Source organism: Mustela erminea, chromosome 21 (genome assembly GCF_009829155.1).
Source record: "Mustela erminea isolate mMusErm1 chromosome 21, mMusErm1.Pri, whole genome shotgun sequence".
Taxonomy (NCBI): domain Eukaryota; kingdom Metazoa; phylum Chordata; class Mammalia; order Carnivora; family Mustelidae; genus Mustela; species Mustela erminea.
This window is the reverse complement of record NC_045634.1, coordinates 1,138,218-1,155,655: the sequence shown is the minus strand read 5'-3', so window position 1 is coordinate 1,155,655 and position 17,438 is coordinate 1,138,218. Positions and strand designations below refer to the sequence as shown.

General features: G+C 44.6%; 1 protein-coding gene across 7 annotated transcripts in view; it reads left to right on the top strand.

The window, feature by feature from the left end:
* CSGALNACT1 (chondroitin sulfate N-acetylgalactosaminyltransferase 1) overlaps positions 1-17,438 on the top strand; it is a 334,333-nt gene that overhangs the window by 309,440 nt on the left and 7,455 nt on the right. For 6 of the 7 annotated variants that reach the window (XM_032328782.1, XM_032328786.1, XM_032328784.1 and 3 more), the window contains 2 exons: positions 12,522-12,700; positions 13,237-13,331. In XM_032328782.1, coding sequence (XP_032184673.1) covers positions 12,522-12,700; positions 13,237-13,331 — 274 coding nt within the window. Of the gene's footprint in view, positions 1-12,521; positions 12,701-13,236; positions 16,187-17,438 lie in introns of those variants that run through there. The other variant, XM_032328788.1, reaches the window with a different exon arrangement.

Here is a 17,438-nt window from a genome sequence, read left to right as displayed (position 1 = left end):
ATTCCCTTGCTCCCTCCTGAAACTCGTAATTGTCAGTTGAAAGTAATAAGATTTGAAATCAGCCTGAGTGATATTTATTTCATTAGGATACCAGCATTGTGATTAAACTGTTCTAAATGCAGCTAAATGCATATATGTTAAGAATAGCTTTTTAAAATCTAGTTTGGCTCATGAGCAGTGTTTTCCTCTCTCTGTCTCTGGATTTATGCTTACTCAGTTGAGCTGTACATTTCAGTTGATGGCTATGGATTAGTGCTTTGGAAACAGCAATTTGTGATTCATTACAGGGTTGTGTAATAGCTTCAGTGGGTTCTGTCCAGTGTTTTTAAAACATTGAAATAGGATAGGATAGAAGATATCAGAGTGCATCACAAGTAGTAAGGGTAAATATTGTTTTGTAAAACTTTAGTGTGTGCGTGTGTGTATCTACTATGTCATGATGTAGAATATTTTCCTTTGTATGGGTGGCAGTCAAAATATTTAGAAACCACTGCCATGGATAATAGTACAAATCAGTTCTCAGTATCTGATTCTTATTCCATAGTTTTCCATATTAAGCTGCAGTTAATCTCAGTTTAAAGCCTCACTTAGTGATTCTCAGAAATAAATGTGCTTGAGAGTAACATGGCATGCTTTTTAAAAAATATTTTATTCATTTATTTGAGAGAGACAGATAGCGAGAGAGTGCACAAGCAGGAAGGAGGGGGAAGAACAGACTCCCTGCTGAGCAGGGAGCCTGATGTGGGGCTCCATCCCAGGACCCTGGGATCATAACCTGAGCCAAAGGCAGAAATTTAACTGACTGACCCACCCAGGTGCCCCCAGGGTGCTTTTTAAAATGCAGATTCTTGGTATCCAGCTCCAGAAATTCTGAGTCAGTAGGCCTGAGATGAAGAAGTTTGGTCAGTGATACCTAGAACAAGTCCCACATGTGATGGTGACATGGGTGACCCATAGTGAAAAATGCTGGCCTAGGTAGACATTTGCTTGGAGCTATGTATTGGGAAATTTTTAAAAATTGTAACAGGTAGGCAGATTGGCATGAGTTAACATTTACTACATCGCAGCTTCATCTTTGTCTAATCATAAGGATACAAAGGCGTCTTTCAGAGGTATTATCTGTGAGATCAAAGTACTAGAGATGAGACACTGCCCTGTCATTGCAAGTCTGTGACCTAAGAGAGGGGTTTTTCTGTATGTCTTCTCGGGGACCTCTCTTGCTTGGGGGTATGTCATCATTTCATGCCTCTTTGAAAGGATTTTTTTTTAAAGATTTTATTTATTTATTTGAGAGGAACAGAGAAAGAGCACAAGCAGGGGAAGAGGCAGAAGGAAAGAGACACAGACTCCCCACCGAGCAGGGAGCCCAATGCAGGGCTCTCTATCCCAGAACCCTGGGATCATGGCCTGAGCCAAAGGCAGACACTCAACCAACGGAGCCACCCAGGTGCCCCTGGAAGGATTTGTTTGACATGTACCCTCAGAAGGATTTATCAGGACATCACAGAAGAAAATTGGGGAGGAAGATTTTATTCTGGTTTGTGATTTGTTTCTTAAATTTGAGCAGAATTGTTGCTTTGTTTTAATTTTTTTCTTAAGCAATTTTTAGATACTATCTCATTCACTGAAATAAAAAAATCAACACAGCAAATCCCTCCCAAGGAGATAAGAAATCTTGGGCCCTGGGAGGCACCTCACAGATGAAGGCAGCATCTCAGGCCTGTGGCCATCCCACCTGGCATTTGCAAGAGGGGCTAAGTATGATTCTGCTTAGTGGAGATTCTACTCTTTGTGGAGATGTGCCTGTAGTCAGTATTCTAGATTGTTCTTTGGGGGATTGGAACATAGCATATAGGTTATAATATTGTAATAATTTTAAATTTCCTGGGTGTGATTATTATATTATTATAATGTTACATAGGAGAATGCCCTGGTTCTTGGGAGATGCTTCTCTTCAAGGGTAAAGTTGTCATGATGTGTGCAGCTAACTCTCAAATAGTTGAAAGCAAGCAGGCAGGCAGAACGTTAATACTTGCTAAATCTAAGTGAAAGATATATGGATACTTACATTATTCTTACATTTTTGAACATTTGAAATTTTTCCAGATAAAAATATTAGGAAAATATATTATGAAAAAAAAGAATTTTTTCATATATTATGGGAAAAAATGATCTATTTATATAATGGAATATAATTCAACACTTAAAGAAAGGTGGTATCAGCAAAATGGTAAAATAAAGACCTTTGTAAATACTCTTAATAAAGCAATGAGAAAATTGCTAAAAATGGTCAGAATCAACTTTTTGAAGAACTCTGGAAATTAAACAAAGCTTACAATAATCTGAAAAATGTTTATCCAAGAAAAATGACTGAATTTTTGCACAGCTTTAACCTGCCTTATTCCCACCTTCTCCTTAGCTCTTCTGTAGCTTTGAAATCCAGTAGCCCACAAGCACAGCAAGAGCCACATCCTGGCAGCCATCACAGGCCAGCATGGGGCAGAAGCTCCTCTCCAGTTTCAGAAAAATGTTGTGATGTGACCTATCTGGGGTTTTCTGGAAGACTCCACTCAGAGAGTTGTCTTTATTTAATCGACTCAGAGCTCTCCCAGCGGAAAAAGCCTTCCCTCTAAAAAAACAATTATAGGAAGTCTGTAACTTTGTGGCTGCCTGAGGTAGTAGATAAGAGTTGGGGCAAACAACAGACTAACCAAAATGCTTAAAAAGTGAGGCTGAGGAGCGAGATCTCCACTGGGTTTTGAAAAGCTTGAATACCTTCCTGGGGATGTAGAAGGCCATGCTCACATTTAGAGCTATGGTCATCCTTAGGAAAAAGGTGAGCAGGCCCTAACTTTCACCTCTGGCTGACCTTGAGGCTTTGTGCAAGAAGTAAGTAAAGGCTAAGTTAAGCAGTTAACTACCTGGTTGAGTGTTGATGGCAGACCCCAACATGTACACAAAATCCCTTGACAAAGATTTGGAGACTTACTGGTTCTAGACACTTAAAGAAATGTCTTCTAATCGTTAACTTACCACTAAGTTGTCACACTCAACAAAGAATACAGATTTTACAGAATTAGTTCAAGAAAGTCACTCAGAAACAAACTGAGGGTTTTGGAGGGGAGGGGTGGGGGGATGCGTGAGCGTGGTGGTGGGTATTAAGGAGGGCATGTATTGCATGGAGCACTAGGTGTGGTACATAAACAATGAATTTTGGAACACTGAAAAGAAATTAAAAAAAAAAAAAGAAAAAAGAAAAAAAAGTCACTAAACAAGCAAACAACTACAAAAAAGAGGAACAACAATAAACCCGGGGGTTGTGGGGAGTTGATTCACATTTCTAGGATTGCCACATTATATTATTTAAAATGTCAAGTTTTAAACAAAAAGTCAGAGATATACAAAGAAACAGAAAGTATGGCCCATGCACAGGAAACAAATCAATGATTAGAAATTATCCCTGACAGCAGTGCCTGGGCAGCTGATTCATTTAAGTCATGATCCTGGAGTCATGGGATTGAGCCCTGCACTGGGCTTCCTGCTCAGTGGGGAGTCTGCTTCTCCCTCTCTCTCTGCTTCTCTTCACTCTCGTGCTCTCTCTCTCACTCTCTCTCTCTCGCTCATTCTCTCTCAAAGAAGTAAATAAAATCTTTAAAAGAATTGTCCCTGAGGAAGCCCAGGTTTTGGACTTACTAGACAAAGAATTTAAATCAACTGTATTAAATATGTTCGAAGAATTAAAAGAAACCATGTTTAAAGACTAATGAAAAGTATGAGAACCAAGTCTTGGCAAATAGGACCATGTCTTACCAAATAGAAGCAGAAGTTATAAGAAAAGAGCCAAATGGAAATTCTGGGGTTGAAAAGTACAGTAACTAAAATGAAAAATGCACTAAGGTGTGCTGAATATCTGGTTTGGACCGGCAGAGGAAAGGATCTGTGAACTTTAAGGTAGGTCAATTGATGTGATGAGGTTCAAGAAACAAAAATGCAGGGCGCCTGGGTGGCTCAGTGGGTTAAGCCTCTGCCTTCAGCTCAGGTCATGATCTCAGGGTCCTGGGATCGAGTCCCACATCGGGCTCTCGGCTCAGCGGGGAGCCTGCTTCCTCTCTCTCTCTCTGCCTGCCTCTCTGCCTACTTGTGATCTCTGTTTGTCAAATAAATAAATAAAATCTTTAAAAAAAAAAAAGAAAAATGCATAAACATATGAATGCATAAACTATGAATATTGGAACACTGGAAAAATAAGATAAAATTTAAAAAAATAAAGAGGAACGAAGAAAATGAACAAACCTCAGAGACTTGCAGGATAGCATCAAGCATGCCAATATAGACATTAGTGGGAGTTCCAGAGGAGAGGAGGGAAAGGGGCAGACAAAAATTTGAAGAAATAATGGCTCCAAACTTCCCAAATTTGTTGAAAAACCTGAATCTACACATCTAAAAACCTCAACAAACTCTGAACAGGGAAATTCAAAGAAATCCACAGTAAACATGTGATAACCAAATAGTTGAAAGACGAAGACAAAGACAAAGACAGAATTTTGTGAGTGGTAGGAGCAAAGCACTCATTGGGTACAAAGGAATCTTAATAAAATCGGTAGCTGATTTCTCATCAGAAATAATGGAGGCCAGAAAGTGGGATGATATATTCAAAGTGCTGGAAGAAAAACATTCAACCAAGAATTCTATATTCAGCAAAACCGTCCATCAGAAATGAAGGGGAAATTAAGACATGCCCAGATAAGTAAGAACTGAGAGACTCCATCAATAGCCTGCCCGCCCCACAAGAAGTACGAAAAGAAGCTTTTGAGGCTGAAATGAAATGGTACTACACAAGCTCTAATTCTTTTGAAGAAACCAACAACTGAAGTAAAAGTAACTATTTCCCTATTTATAGGGTATAAATGTATTTTTTGTTTATAACTCTTTTTCTCTTATCTGCTTGAAAAAATAACTGCATAAAACAAGGTTCATAAATCTGTATTGGTAGACACAGTGCCTGTAGATATCATTTTAATATGATAACAGCACAAAGGTGGGGAGAGGGAATGGAGGACCATAGTTTGTACACTGTCGAAAATAGGCATTTCTTCAAAAAGAAATGGAAAATCTGAGTAGATCTAGAACAAGTAAATGGATGGAAACAGTAATCAGAAAACTTCCCCTAAAGGGGTGCCTGGGTGGCTCAGTGGGTTAGGCCTCTGCCTTTGGCTCAGGTCATGATCCCAGGGTCCTGGGATCGAGCCTCGCATCAGGCTCTCAGCTCAGTGGGGAGCCTGCTTCCTCCTCTCTCTCTCTGCCTGCCTCTCTGCCTACTTGTGATCTCTGCCTGTCAAATAAATAAATAAAATCTTAAAAAAAAGAAAGAAAGAAGGAAAGAAAGAAAGAAAACTTCCCGTAAAGAAAAGACCAGGCTCAAATGGCTTCACTGCTGATTTCCACCAGTCATTAAAGATGAATTAATGCCGGTGCTTCACGAACTTTCACAATTTAGAAGAGGAGGGAATACTTCCCAACTCTTTCTATGAGGGCAGTATTATCCTGATAGCTTAACCAGGTAAAGACCAAGAAAAGAAAACAGATGTAGAAATTAGAGATGTAGAAATCCTCAACAAAATACTAGCAAACTATATCCAGCACTATGTAAAAATGATTTTATACCATGACTAAGTAAAACTTATCCTAGGAATGCAGGGTTGACGCAATATACGAGATTCAATCAATGTACTACGCAAAACTGCATGACCATCTCTGTCCATGCAGTAAAAGCATTTGAAAAAAAAAAAGGGGGTTTACTGTATTCTGGATATTTCAGATAAGTGGACTCATGTAGTATATGATGTTTTGTGTCTGGCTTCTTAACTTAAAATAATGATTTCAAGGTCATCCACACTGTAACATGTGTTAGTCATTCACTACTTTTTATTTTATTGTTTTTGATATGACTGTAAATGGTATTATTTTCTTAATTTCTCTTTCACTGTATGTAGAAACACAACTGATTTTACATGTTATTTTGTATTCTGACACTACTGAATTCATTTATTGGTTCTAACAGATTTTTGGTGAAGTCTTTAGGTTCTCCTATATGTAAGATCGTTCCATCCAAAGAGATAATTTTACTTCTTTCTTTCTGATTTTGTCATATATGGTCTTTATTATGTTGAGGTACATTCCTTTATTCCTTTATTATGTTGAGGTATCTGATTTGTTAAGGGTTTTTATCATGAAAGGATGTTGAAGCTTGTCAAATGTTTTTTCTGTGTCTTTTGAAATGATCATGTGATTTTCAGCTTTCCTTCTGTTCATGTTGTATATCATGTTTATTAATTTGCAGCTGTTGAACTGTCCTTGCATCTCGGGGATGAATCCCACTTGCTCATGGTGTATGTTCCTTTTATTTATTTATTTATTATTTATTTGACTGACAGAGATCACAAGCAGGCAGAGAGGCAGGCAGAGAGAGAGGAGGAAGCAGGCTCCCTGCCGAGCAGAGAGCCCGATGTGGGACTCGATCCCAGGACCCTGGGATCATGACCTGAGCCGAAGGCAGAGGCTTTAACCCATTGAGCCACCCAGGCGCCCCGTGTATGTTCCTTTTAATGTATTAAATTTGGTTTGCCAATATTTTGTTGAGGATTTTTGCATCTGTGTTCGTCATGGAGATTGGCCTATAGTTTTCTTTTCTTATAGTGTCCTTATCTGGCCTATCAGATAATGCTGGCCTTGTAAAATGAGTTTAGAGCTATTCCTTTCTCTTAGGTAATTTGGCAGAGTTTGAGAAGGATTGGTATTAATTCATCTTTAGATGTTTGGTAGAATTCACTCACGAAGTCGTGTGGTCCTGAGGCTTTTATTTGTGGGAGAGGTTTGATTATGGATTCAGTGTCCTTGCTCATTATTTGTCTATTTAGATTTTCTATTATTTTATAATTTGGTCTTGGGAAGTTGTATATTTCTAGGAATGTATCCATTTCTCTTAAGTTATTCAATTTGTTGGCATATAATTGTTCATAGCAATCGCATGAGATTTTGTATTTCTGTGGTATTAGTTGTGATGTCTCCTCTTTTGTTTATAATTTTATTAGTACTCTTAAATCTGTCTTAGATGGTCTGGCTAAAGTTTTATTCATTTTCGTTATCATTTCAAAAGAAACTTGCTGAAACAGAGTTGTATAAGCTGGCTTGTATAAGCTCAGAATCTAGAAAATTCTAAATTATTTAAGATGCTGTCTATGAAAAGCTGCCTGAGAATACGTTTAATTTTAAATTCTTGATCCTATTCAAGTGTTTTCAGTAAGTAAAACTCATAAGCAATTTCAATATTTAGAGCTGTTAGATTTAGATTTTTAAATTATACATTGAATATAATATGGATTTGTATGTAAATTTTTAAAGTATTTTTTTAAATGAAGGATTATTGTGGGAAGTGCCACATTAAGGGACTTTCCTTATAATGGTGGAAAGAAGTCTGTATGAGAATAAATCACATTAGACAACAAGATCTTTTATCATTTTCAATCCGGCAATTCTGGGAAATAAAGTCAATTAGAGAAATTAAATCTCCAGTAGAAACACTAGCTTTCTGAGGTCATTATAATTTCTAGCAGAATAATTGTATATAACTTGGAGGAGTCCCTGTGCACTAGCCTTATTATATAAAAAAGGGGAATTGAATGAGAAACTTGAGAGTTTCATCAGTCAGTAACAATTCAAGAAGAAAAGAAGAATAGTGAGTACTCATGGGGCCTATTGGAACTACATATTCTGGAGTCATAGTTGGAAATTGCATAGTATAGAATCTAGTGCCCTCACTCTACCATGAAGAAGGCCCATTTTCCTTACCAGGCTGTTACTTTAGACGTGCCACTAAATGTTACAGTTCTTTGTATGGGATAAATTAAATATTTCAAACTAAATTGTATCTCCTTTTTCTTAGCTCTCATTTCTTCCCTTACTCTGTATTTGCCATCTTTCTAAAAGCGTGGGTTTGTGTCTATCCTTAGAAATCTGTAGGTTGGGGACATTTTTTGCTGATGTATGAGGGGTTCCCCAGTACCCCCCGAGGGAAGAAGGAGGAATCATGGGCAGTACCCCCAACAGTGAAGGTCTGAGATACACAGCTTTTCCTGTGGCTTTATCCTCCATTCATCCAATGCTTACCGATCACCCACTATATCCCTGTGTGAGTCACTTACTATATATTGTGCCAGATAATCTCTGGAGATTACAAAAAGGGGGGAGTCACCCCTGCCCCCCCCCCCAGGATTTATAGCCTGTAAGTCAGCCAGTACTTATCTGTACAGGCAAAGGCACAAGAAGGCACCAGGCACAGGAGGACAGAGGGAGGACTGGGCAAAGTGCTAGGGACCCCAACTAGGCCCTTCAGTCTGCAGCAAGACCTAAGAGGTGGTGATACTTGTCTCAGGTTGTCAAGACTGAGTGGGGTTTCTGTGGCAGAGGGTGGAGAAAGCATATTCCGGGAAGGGACCCTGGGGCCGAGACAGGAGGCACATGGCATACCATCCGTGATCATTGCCTAGATGGTCCCTGGGGGTTGTCCAGGACAGAGGACAAAACAGTGTCCTTGCCTGGGCACCTCTGTGGCACATTCCCAAACCCACCACCACACCTCCTTGGGGGCAAATCAGGGTTTTGTGTTGAAGCGGTCCTTGCTTTTGCATGGCTCTGCTGCCCCTTCCTCCACTGTTTCCTACACAGGGGAGCAGGGCTGCTCTGGCCAGTGAGCCAATCCCCTGCCCAGCGAGTGAGCAGCATTTCTGAGTGAAGCCGGCGAACGTGTGGTGGGAGGGGCCCGGCCATCCTGCCGAAGCCAGTTTCTCTTCATCCTTTTGTGCCCTATGCTCTGGGGCTGGTGCTGATGAGTCTGAGGAGAGAGGAAGATGTCCACTTGCCAGCCCAGATGTTTGACAGTGTATTAATCTCTCTGTTCTGGAAAAGAGAGAAAGGGAAGTAGTTCCCATTGTTTTTCTGCTGTTTCCAGCTCAGCTTTCTGTTCGTAATAGAAAATACCTGTTAATTATCTGAGGCCCTTCCTGACAGCAGAGAGGAGAGCATGGGGTTCGTCCAGAGCCTGGTCAGTTCTAAGAAGTGCCTCGGCTGAGTGATGGAGAGGGAGGGCAGTACCATTACCCTCTGCAGACAGACTCACAGCTGAGCCCGGGGACCTGGCAGGCACCCTGGGAACCACAGACGGATGACGAAGTTAGCCCTGGGCCTTCTCCAACACCTGTGAGTGGTGAGTGGTGCCTCCGAGACCAGCCACGACTCTGTCCCCACCCCATCCTGCTGCTGTGCCCTCACGTCCCGCTCTGTGAATCAGGCCTTCGGCGCAGAGCCGCCATCTGTATGTCTGCTGGGAGGCCGGCAGGAGCAACGTGTGTCTCCTGCTGGCCGGCGCTGGTCGTGGTGGATGAGCTAGGTGCGGGAGCCTTCTTTGCATGACTGGGCAGACAGTGAGCCGAGTTGGTGCCCACCCTGCCCCTTTCTGCATGGCCTGTGGGTGCCCTGAGAGGGGCCTGGAAGAGCCCATTTGGAGATTAGGTAGCGCCTGGACAGAACATGGATTGTCTCATCCTTGTAGAGAGCTTCGCTGAAGAGAGAGGAAGCAGATCGCCTTTCACTTTAGGGCCACAGGGAGGGTCCATCGGCGTCCGTGCTCCTGAATTCCCTTTCTCTAGAGGCAATATGTTGAAGCCTAGAAATTATGTTTTAAGATTTTCTAAAAAAGTTCTTCCAGATTAAGGTCATCTCAAGCACTAGGCACAGTGTCCTCCTCACTCCTTTCCTTTCCCTGGGGGCTCCGAGTGATGGACGAGCCCCACCCCCAGCTTCCTCCGCACCCTGCCCTTTGCTGCCAAAAAGCAGCTCAAGCCAGGGTTGGGGAAATTTAGAGACAGAACAAACTTGATTAACTTACACATTGGGTAAGTGTAGACTTACACGTAGGGTAAGTGTAGACATCAAATTGCCACTCTCCCCTCTGAGTTTGTAGTGTTCAACTGTCTTTCCACCATTCACGCCATGGTCTCTAATGCTGTTACCTCAGTGTCTGGTGCTGCCTTGTGTTCTTAAATATTCAATATGACTTAACTTTTGTAAAAATTTGATATATGTGCACAAAGGACCGTAGGCTGTTCCAGGAGGGAAACTGGGCTGTTCCTTTAAGAGGAACTGCATTCCTCTTCCTCTGGTGAAAGTTACTTGCTGTTGTTCAAATAGAGCATTTTTGTATTTGAACTCTCTAATGGTAGAACCTGGAAAACCTGGAAAATGGTGATCCTGAAGAAAGAAGGCCTTCCTGCTCTGCCAACTAGCTAATGCAGATATCCCTGCATTCTAGGAGGGTCCCCAGAGCCTATGAGCCTTGAGACAAGTCAAGAAAGAGAACCATGACTGGCTGTTAGAAAAGATGAGCCCCGGGAATGTGGCTAAGTCCTATGAGACATGGCAAGAGGCTTCCTTAGATGAAGAGGGGGAGAATCCAGGTGCCTCCCAAGGGTAAAACTTTCCTGAAAACTGCCCAGACAGGGCAGGGAGAAGTGGGCTGAGCTTGACTTGCAGGAGCGGAGCTGTGGAAGCCTCTAGCAGGTGTGGACACGGCTGCAGAGGCCACACTCCACCTGCATGTGTCTTTGCAGCAGGGAGGTGGCCTGGTCCTCAGCAGGGCCAGGCCAAGCATGAGGAGGCCCCAGAGCATGACTTCAGTGCCACTCACAGAAACTATGACCGGGGGGGGGGGGGGGGGGGGGGGGGGGGGGGGGGGGGGGGGGGGGGCACCTCCCTGGGGCACGCAGGAAGGGGCGGATCCCTCCACACGTAGAGCCCTGCCTAACCGAATGCAGAATCCCAGAGAAACAGAATTTGAGGGTGGAAAGGGCCCTTTGGGCAATGAGGAACCTGAGGCAAGAGAAGTGAAATGACTTTCCCCAAATAGATGAGAGAGCTGGGATGAGAGCCATTTGTCTGCTGACGTGTTTCCTCACAGACATCTGCTGAGCACCTGGTGGGTGTGGGCGTGGCTCTGGGCCCCGGATCCAGGTTTGCTGACGCAGACGCCCGTGCTCTCCCAGTCACCAGCCCTCCTGCCCTGATCTAAATCTGAAAAGCCTGTCTGGCACTAGATTCAGACAAGGTTGGGCCCACAGATTCCAGGAAAAAAAAACCCACCCCAGTCCCAGATTTGAAAGAAGATGTTGCGTCAGGAAAGGGGTAGCGGAACTAGTTCCACTCAGCTGATTAAATGACCAGGTATAAGCACAACCTCACATTTGAAAAGTTTCTGACTCTGTTTTTGTGTTGACTTTCACCCAAGAGAGTTCCTTGGCATACAAACTTTGAAACGGAAGTGGGTTTTTATATGTTTTGAATACCTCAAGATTAGAGAGGCATTAGGAGAGGGCAGTGGGTGGAGGGGAGAGTCCAGGCTGTGGAAACAGAGGAACCGTGATGAAAAGACAGGGGCGTGAGCCAGAAAAGGAGATTTGTCAAAGGCCAAGGCTGCCTGCTGCACAGGCAGGGTTAGGAGCTGGACCAGGACTCAGAGTCATTCCCTAGTTCCGTGTGGCAGAAGATGACTCCTGTACCACTAGGTACCACATGAATTCCTGGAACTTCTGCTCAAGACATGCCCCATTTCAGAAGGTTCTGGTGTCCCTGGGAAAGAAGAGCCAAATGAAGAAATGTCTTGCTTGGCTTTACCACCACAGGCCTGGGAGTCCTTGCCGGGGCTGAGGACAGAGAGAGCTGATGCTTACAAACCACTTTATGCTCTTGGCAGCATTGATCTAACTAGTAGTGCTCTGAGTAGTTAAGGGAGGTGCTATTATTCCCATTGTGCAGATGAGGCAACTGAGCTTTCACGATATAACAGGGCTGGCCTAGATCCCAGAGTTAATCTATAGGAGAGCCAGGTCTGGGACAGCCTTAGTGATATGAATCCAAGTCTGTCGTTTTTTCCTCCCATACTCTCTTGCTTTTCCTGAAGATGGGAAGGAGTCCAGGCTTAGATGTGTTTGGGGATAGACATACATCAAGACCGTCATGCCTGGTCTCGAGTCACATAAAGATGAGAAGACACCAGGTGGGTCCATTCCGGTGTGATTTTGTTTCTTTAGCCCAGTGGTTTCATTCAGGTGGCTTGGGAGGCATGGAGATTGTCCTGGGTTCTGTTCACCCAGTCTCCACTGGTTCAAGTTTCTCTATCATAGATAATGTCCATTAGCTACAACAGTACACTTTTCACTGTCGGGAAATTGCTAGAAAAAGAAGAAATAAGTTGGTGCTAAAACCTTCCTGAGTGTTCTTGGTACCTTTAATCTCAGGGAGTTTCCAGTGAGTCTGGGTCATTCTGTATCTTCTTGGTAATCTCAGTGTCTTCATGGTTACAACGCCTACGTGGCAAGATGTGGATGGGCCCTGGACTTGTGTTTCCCAGGGGAATCTGTCCGCCTGGGCATGTGAACACATGAGTGACTGTATCTGGTCTTCCCTTTCAGAGCTGCCAACTTCAGGAATTTTACCTTCATCCAACTGAACGGAGAGTTTTCTCGGGGAAAGGGCCTTGATGTGGGAGCCCGCTTCTGGAAAGGAAGCAATGTCCTTCTCTTTTTCTGTGACGTCGACATCTACTTCACCTCCGAATTCCTCAATACGTGCAGACTGAACACACAGCCAGGTGAGGGTCTCTGGAGTCGGCGCTTCCCTTTCTCTCCCCCGTGGTGGTGTTTAGCTCTGTCACACTCACATGTGTTCCTTCACAGCTCCCTCAGCTCTCTTGCTTCGGCACTGGCGCCATTTTACCCCAGAGGGAAGGAAAATCATCTGGTTTGATTTCTCCTTTGATGTCAGTGTGGGCCTGTCAGCCACCATAAGTCTGAGGCTCCTCGTGCTAAGTTCAAGTCTGTAACCCATTTTCCATTTTCAGCCGGGAGGTCGGCCCACACAGGAGAAAGTGTGCGGGGAGACAGGGGGCGGAAAGCTGTCTGAAACTGAAGGGAGAGGAGGGGCTGTGGGCATGCACTAAGGGATATCAGAGAGGCTGTCTGTCTGGTCTAGGTGCGCAGAACTTCTAAGATGTGTTTTAGGGTTGAATGATAAGAAAAGGAAAAGTGGATGGAAATACCTGGAATATTTCGGAGGGCTGAATAGAAGCCAACCAGCCCAATAGTTCCGTCAGTTGCTTTAGAGGAATGTTTGTTTCCTGGTTTGCAGGGAAGAAGGTATTTTATCCGGTCCTTTTCAGTCAGTACAATCCCGGCATAATATATGGCCATCCGGACGCAGTGCCTCCCTTAGAACAGCAGCTGGTGAGTAATGATCCGCAGGGGCCCTTGTGTGGCTCTGTGTCCTCTCTTTCATTACCAGGGGCACCTGACCATGAGTAAAGGTGAGTGGAAATCTGTGGATTGATTCCCATAGTAATTTTTAAGTTTGGCATATGTTCTGGCCTTTGCTCCCAGCACCTTGTTCATTAAAAGTGCTTGCAGTATTTAAAAGCGGAAAATAAATAGGAACAGTACCTCATGGAAAGGTAATTTCACACCTTCGTAGTTTTCTTACATGGGTTTGGGAAACTAGGATTATTGCATTACGGATGCAGCACATTTTCTCTTTGTTATTACAAACGCTCCCAGGTAAGGAAGGTGACGGATGGCAAATGGAAGCCAGAAGGGGGTGACTCTCCCCAGGTCACATGGCGAGTGAGTCAGTGGGGGAGTGAGGACCAGATCCAGTGCCCGCCCCTCATGCCACCATTCCCACAGATCACAGTCCCTCTGGGCCTTGGTCACCAGCAAGGTGGCTCTTAAAGGAAAGCTGGAGGGGCTTCTCTGCCAAGATCGTAGCTGCGCAGGTCACGGAGAGTGGAACACACGGCCACCAAGGAGCTCTGTAGGCTGAGTGGTCTTGGTGGCAGTGGTGGTGGCAGCAGTGAACCCATTTAGCAGAGAAGCCGTGCGGGCCACAGGAGAGAGTCTCTGGAACGCATGTAGATATGCCCTTCTGAGATGAAAGTCCCCATTATTGTGTGTCACCCCCAACTCGGATGGTGACCTTTTCCGGCAGAGAGATGAGCTGAGTGTGTCTAAGGCTGCCTTCCCGCTCAGGCTGAGTACCAGGAGACCACTGACCTTGGGCTGTCGGTTCTTCACCGCCTTGAGCGTTTCTTCTGTTTCCTCTGGAGGCAAAGCCGTGTCTCTTCCCACGAAGTGCATCTTAGGGTGGGGAAGGGAGATCTGCTGTGTGAATGTGAAGGTGGGAAGGAACCGAGTCTCTCATGCTTCTGTGCAGTGGCAGAGTAAATTGATTTTCATTGAAAACATGCGTTCTTTGAAATTCTCTTGGAGGACCAATTCTGTCCTGAAGCTTCCAGAGTAGCAAAACCTGTTCTCTCTAGCCCCATCCTCCAGTAAACCTCTGGCAGCTGTTACAGTGATCTTTTCCAGAAGATTTCAGCTTGGGTTCCCTGAGGCTGGATGGGGTTGACTCCTCACCCATCCAGCATGGTTTCCCTCCGGGCCCATGTTGCGCGGCACAGTAATAATACAGTTCTCTCCCCTGCTCGGTGGAATTCCAGCACCAGATACGCTGAGTATCTGTTGACGTAACTGTTTGTGTATGTGTGCTGCTGTGTATGTCGCCACGGAAAGTGTTTTCCATTCCCCAAGAATCAGTTTTTATCTGCTTGAGGGTGATATCGCTTCTGTTGAGACACAAACCTTCTTGTTTCCCTTCCATGAGTTCTGAGCTTAAAATAGGGTTTCGGGGGGAAATGGGATACAGGATTTATTTTCTTTCAACCTACATTCCTTTGGTTTTAAATAAAGTGCTTCTTTATGTTTGACATCAAATGTGATTAATGTTTTCAACTTCAAACTCATAAAGGTCCTATTTGCTTGCAAAGAATTCTTTTTCATTTCACACTTTAAAAGTTTTATCCTTGTGTTAGCATTCCTGCAGAGAAGCAGGTGCAGCGGGAAATGAGAGGTGTGATACGGTTCAACCAGTTTCTTGGATCCCTAGAATTAATGGACAAGCAGAAGCAGAACTCAGATCGCCGTGTCCATAGCTAGAGCCTTGGAATAATCCCGCAACCGGGGACCTTTACTTCCAAATAGACCTTAGAGCTTTCCTAGAGCATATATATCTGGTATGTTAGGATTCAGTGTTCATGAGGATTCAGTCCAGAAAAACACAGGGTTCTCATCCACAAAAGGAAAGTGTTGATTATGTTTGTTATTGGATGAGCCATTTCTGGAACCCTTGCTACCTGCAGAGAACTAGACTGGACATTCTGGAGGAGTCAGAGGAACTGAAACAGTTTCATATGCTCGGCAGTGACTGGAGAGGTCACTTTACTCTCTCGTTTTCGTAGACTTGCCCAAGATCCCACAACCAGCTAGTAGCAGAACTCAGGCCCAGAACAGGATCTCCTTACCCTAGTGCACTGAAAGCAGATTGACTTTGGAGCTAGATGAGGGCTGAAATATAAAGGAAATGGGCTGACAAAAATTCCAAGGGAGAACATTAAGCTACAGAAATTCATATAATGGAGACAGAATGTGTAGGTCCTGAGAAGGTTCAAAATAAAAAGAGATGGTTAGGAACGGTGAATTAGGAGAGACTTCCTAGCAAGGGTTCATTTTGTCTCCGTTGTGAAAGATCTGAGATCTACAGCTACTCTGGAGAGCCACCCTTGGAGTACATCCGTCTCCAGGTGGAGGGAGGTTGCAGGTCCAGAAGGGAGCTATGGCGAGAAGGACTCACGGATGCAAACACAAGACGAGTGCTCAAGCGGCCTCGCAAATATGACCTCCTGAGTGCCCCGTGCTGGTCACTGCTGTTTGATAACACTTTGTCTTCAGACTAAAGCTGGAAGCCACATTCCTGGGGTGTGTGTGTGTGTGTGTGTGTGTGTGTGTGTGTGTGTGTTTAGACTACTTGTTTCTTTACTTTTGAGTACAGACCATTAATAATTAGAAGTATGTGAAATCATGGGATTTTATGCTAACATTTAATTTCTTGAGTTGTAAACCTGAGATAAAACTTGCTCATGCTTTAATGAAGAAACAGCTCAGAGATCAAGGAATGACTCCGATTTAAATAATTATTGGGGCTCCTGGGTGGCTCAATGGGTTAAAGCCTCTGCCTTCAGCTCAGGTCCTGTTCTCAGGGTCATGGGATCAAGTCCCCCATCGGGCTCTCTGCTCAGCAGGGAGCCTGCTTCCTTCTCTCTCTCTGCCTGCCACTCTGCCTACTTGTGATCTCTCTGTCAAATAAATAAATAAAATCTTTAAATAAATAAATAAATAAATATATATATATATATATATATATATATATATATAAACTGTAGACATTCCCCTTTCCCGGTTCAAGCCTTTACTCATACTGAGGCCACAGTGGGAGCCTCCTGCCACCTCCCCCCGTAGACCCTCTCCCTCCCCTGTCATCGGGTCTTTCCTTCACCCTCTGCCAGAGATACATTTGCAAAACACAGATTAACCCCATTTTAAATCATCTTTTGTGGCCCAAAGCCAGTGGTGTGCTAGTAAATGTGTAACAACGCACTCCCGGAAAGGAGGGGGAGAAAAAGCCCTGATTCATCTTGTTGGCCATTTTCTGTGCCATCAGTGCCCCCACCGCAGCCTGTTGGGGGGGGTGGGGGTCTCCAGAGTGACATCACTGAGCCGCTGAGGCAGGCAGAGACTCACATGGTCCTGAGGAGCTGGGTGGACCCGCACAGCGCTGTGGCCTTGATGCCTTGTGGGGACTAAGTGCTCCCCACGCTGATTCTGACACTGATGACCGAGGAAAAGGCTGCAAACCGCAGCAGCAGGTGAGCATCCCATGCCCGCACCAGCTTCCTCCTCGGGTCCTCTCCTCACGCGGGGACGTCCTCAGTGCCGGAAGCCCCAGTCCACCCTGCATCATTGAAACCCAGCGACTTGGTGCTACTCCGCCCAGTGTGTGAGTGGCACTCGTCCTCTCCGATTCTGTCTCCTCCCTGCCTCCCCTCTTCCGAGAAGTATTGCACCACCAACCTGCTCAAATGTCTGAAGTTTGCTGACTGGAACAGTCCATGCTTTTAGTCTGTTTTTCTATATTTGGGAAGCAGGCGCTCACTGAGGACCGAGACTAGTGTGAACAGATGCCATCCGTAGGCTTTCGGAAGCCAGCTCGGTGCCCGCTTTATTTCGTGGGATAGCCAGGAAGGTGAAGAGGCCTTATTCTGCTCACTTCTCCGAGGAAAACCTGCAGCTCAGAGGCATAAGTCATTGCCTGGACTGCTGAGTGGGAGGGTTGGAACTCAAGGCCTGCCCTGTGTGTTGGGGACAGGCCGAGGGTGCTGAGTGGCCTTGCTTCCAGAAGGGCGTAGTCTAGCTTTCCGTGTAGATTCCTAGACCAGAGAACCT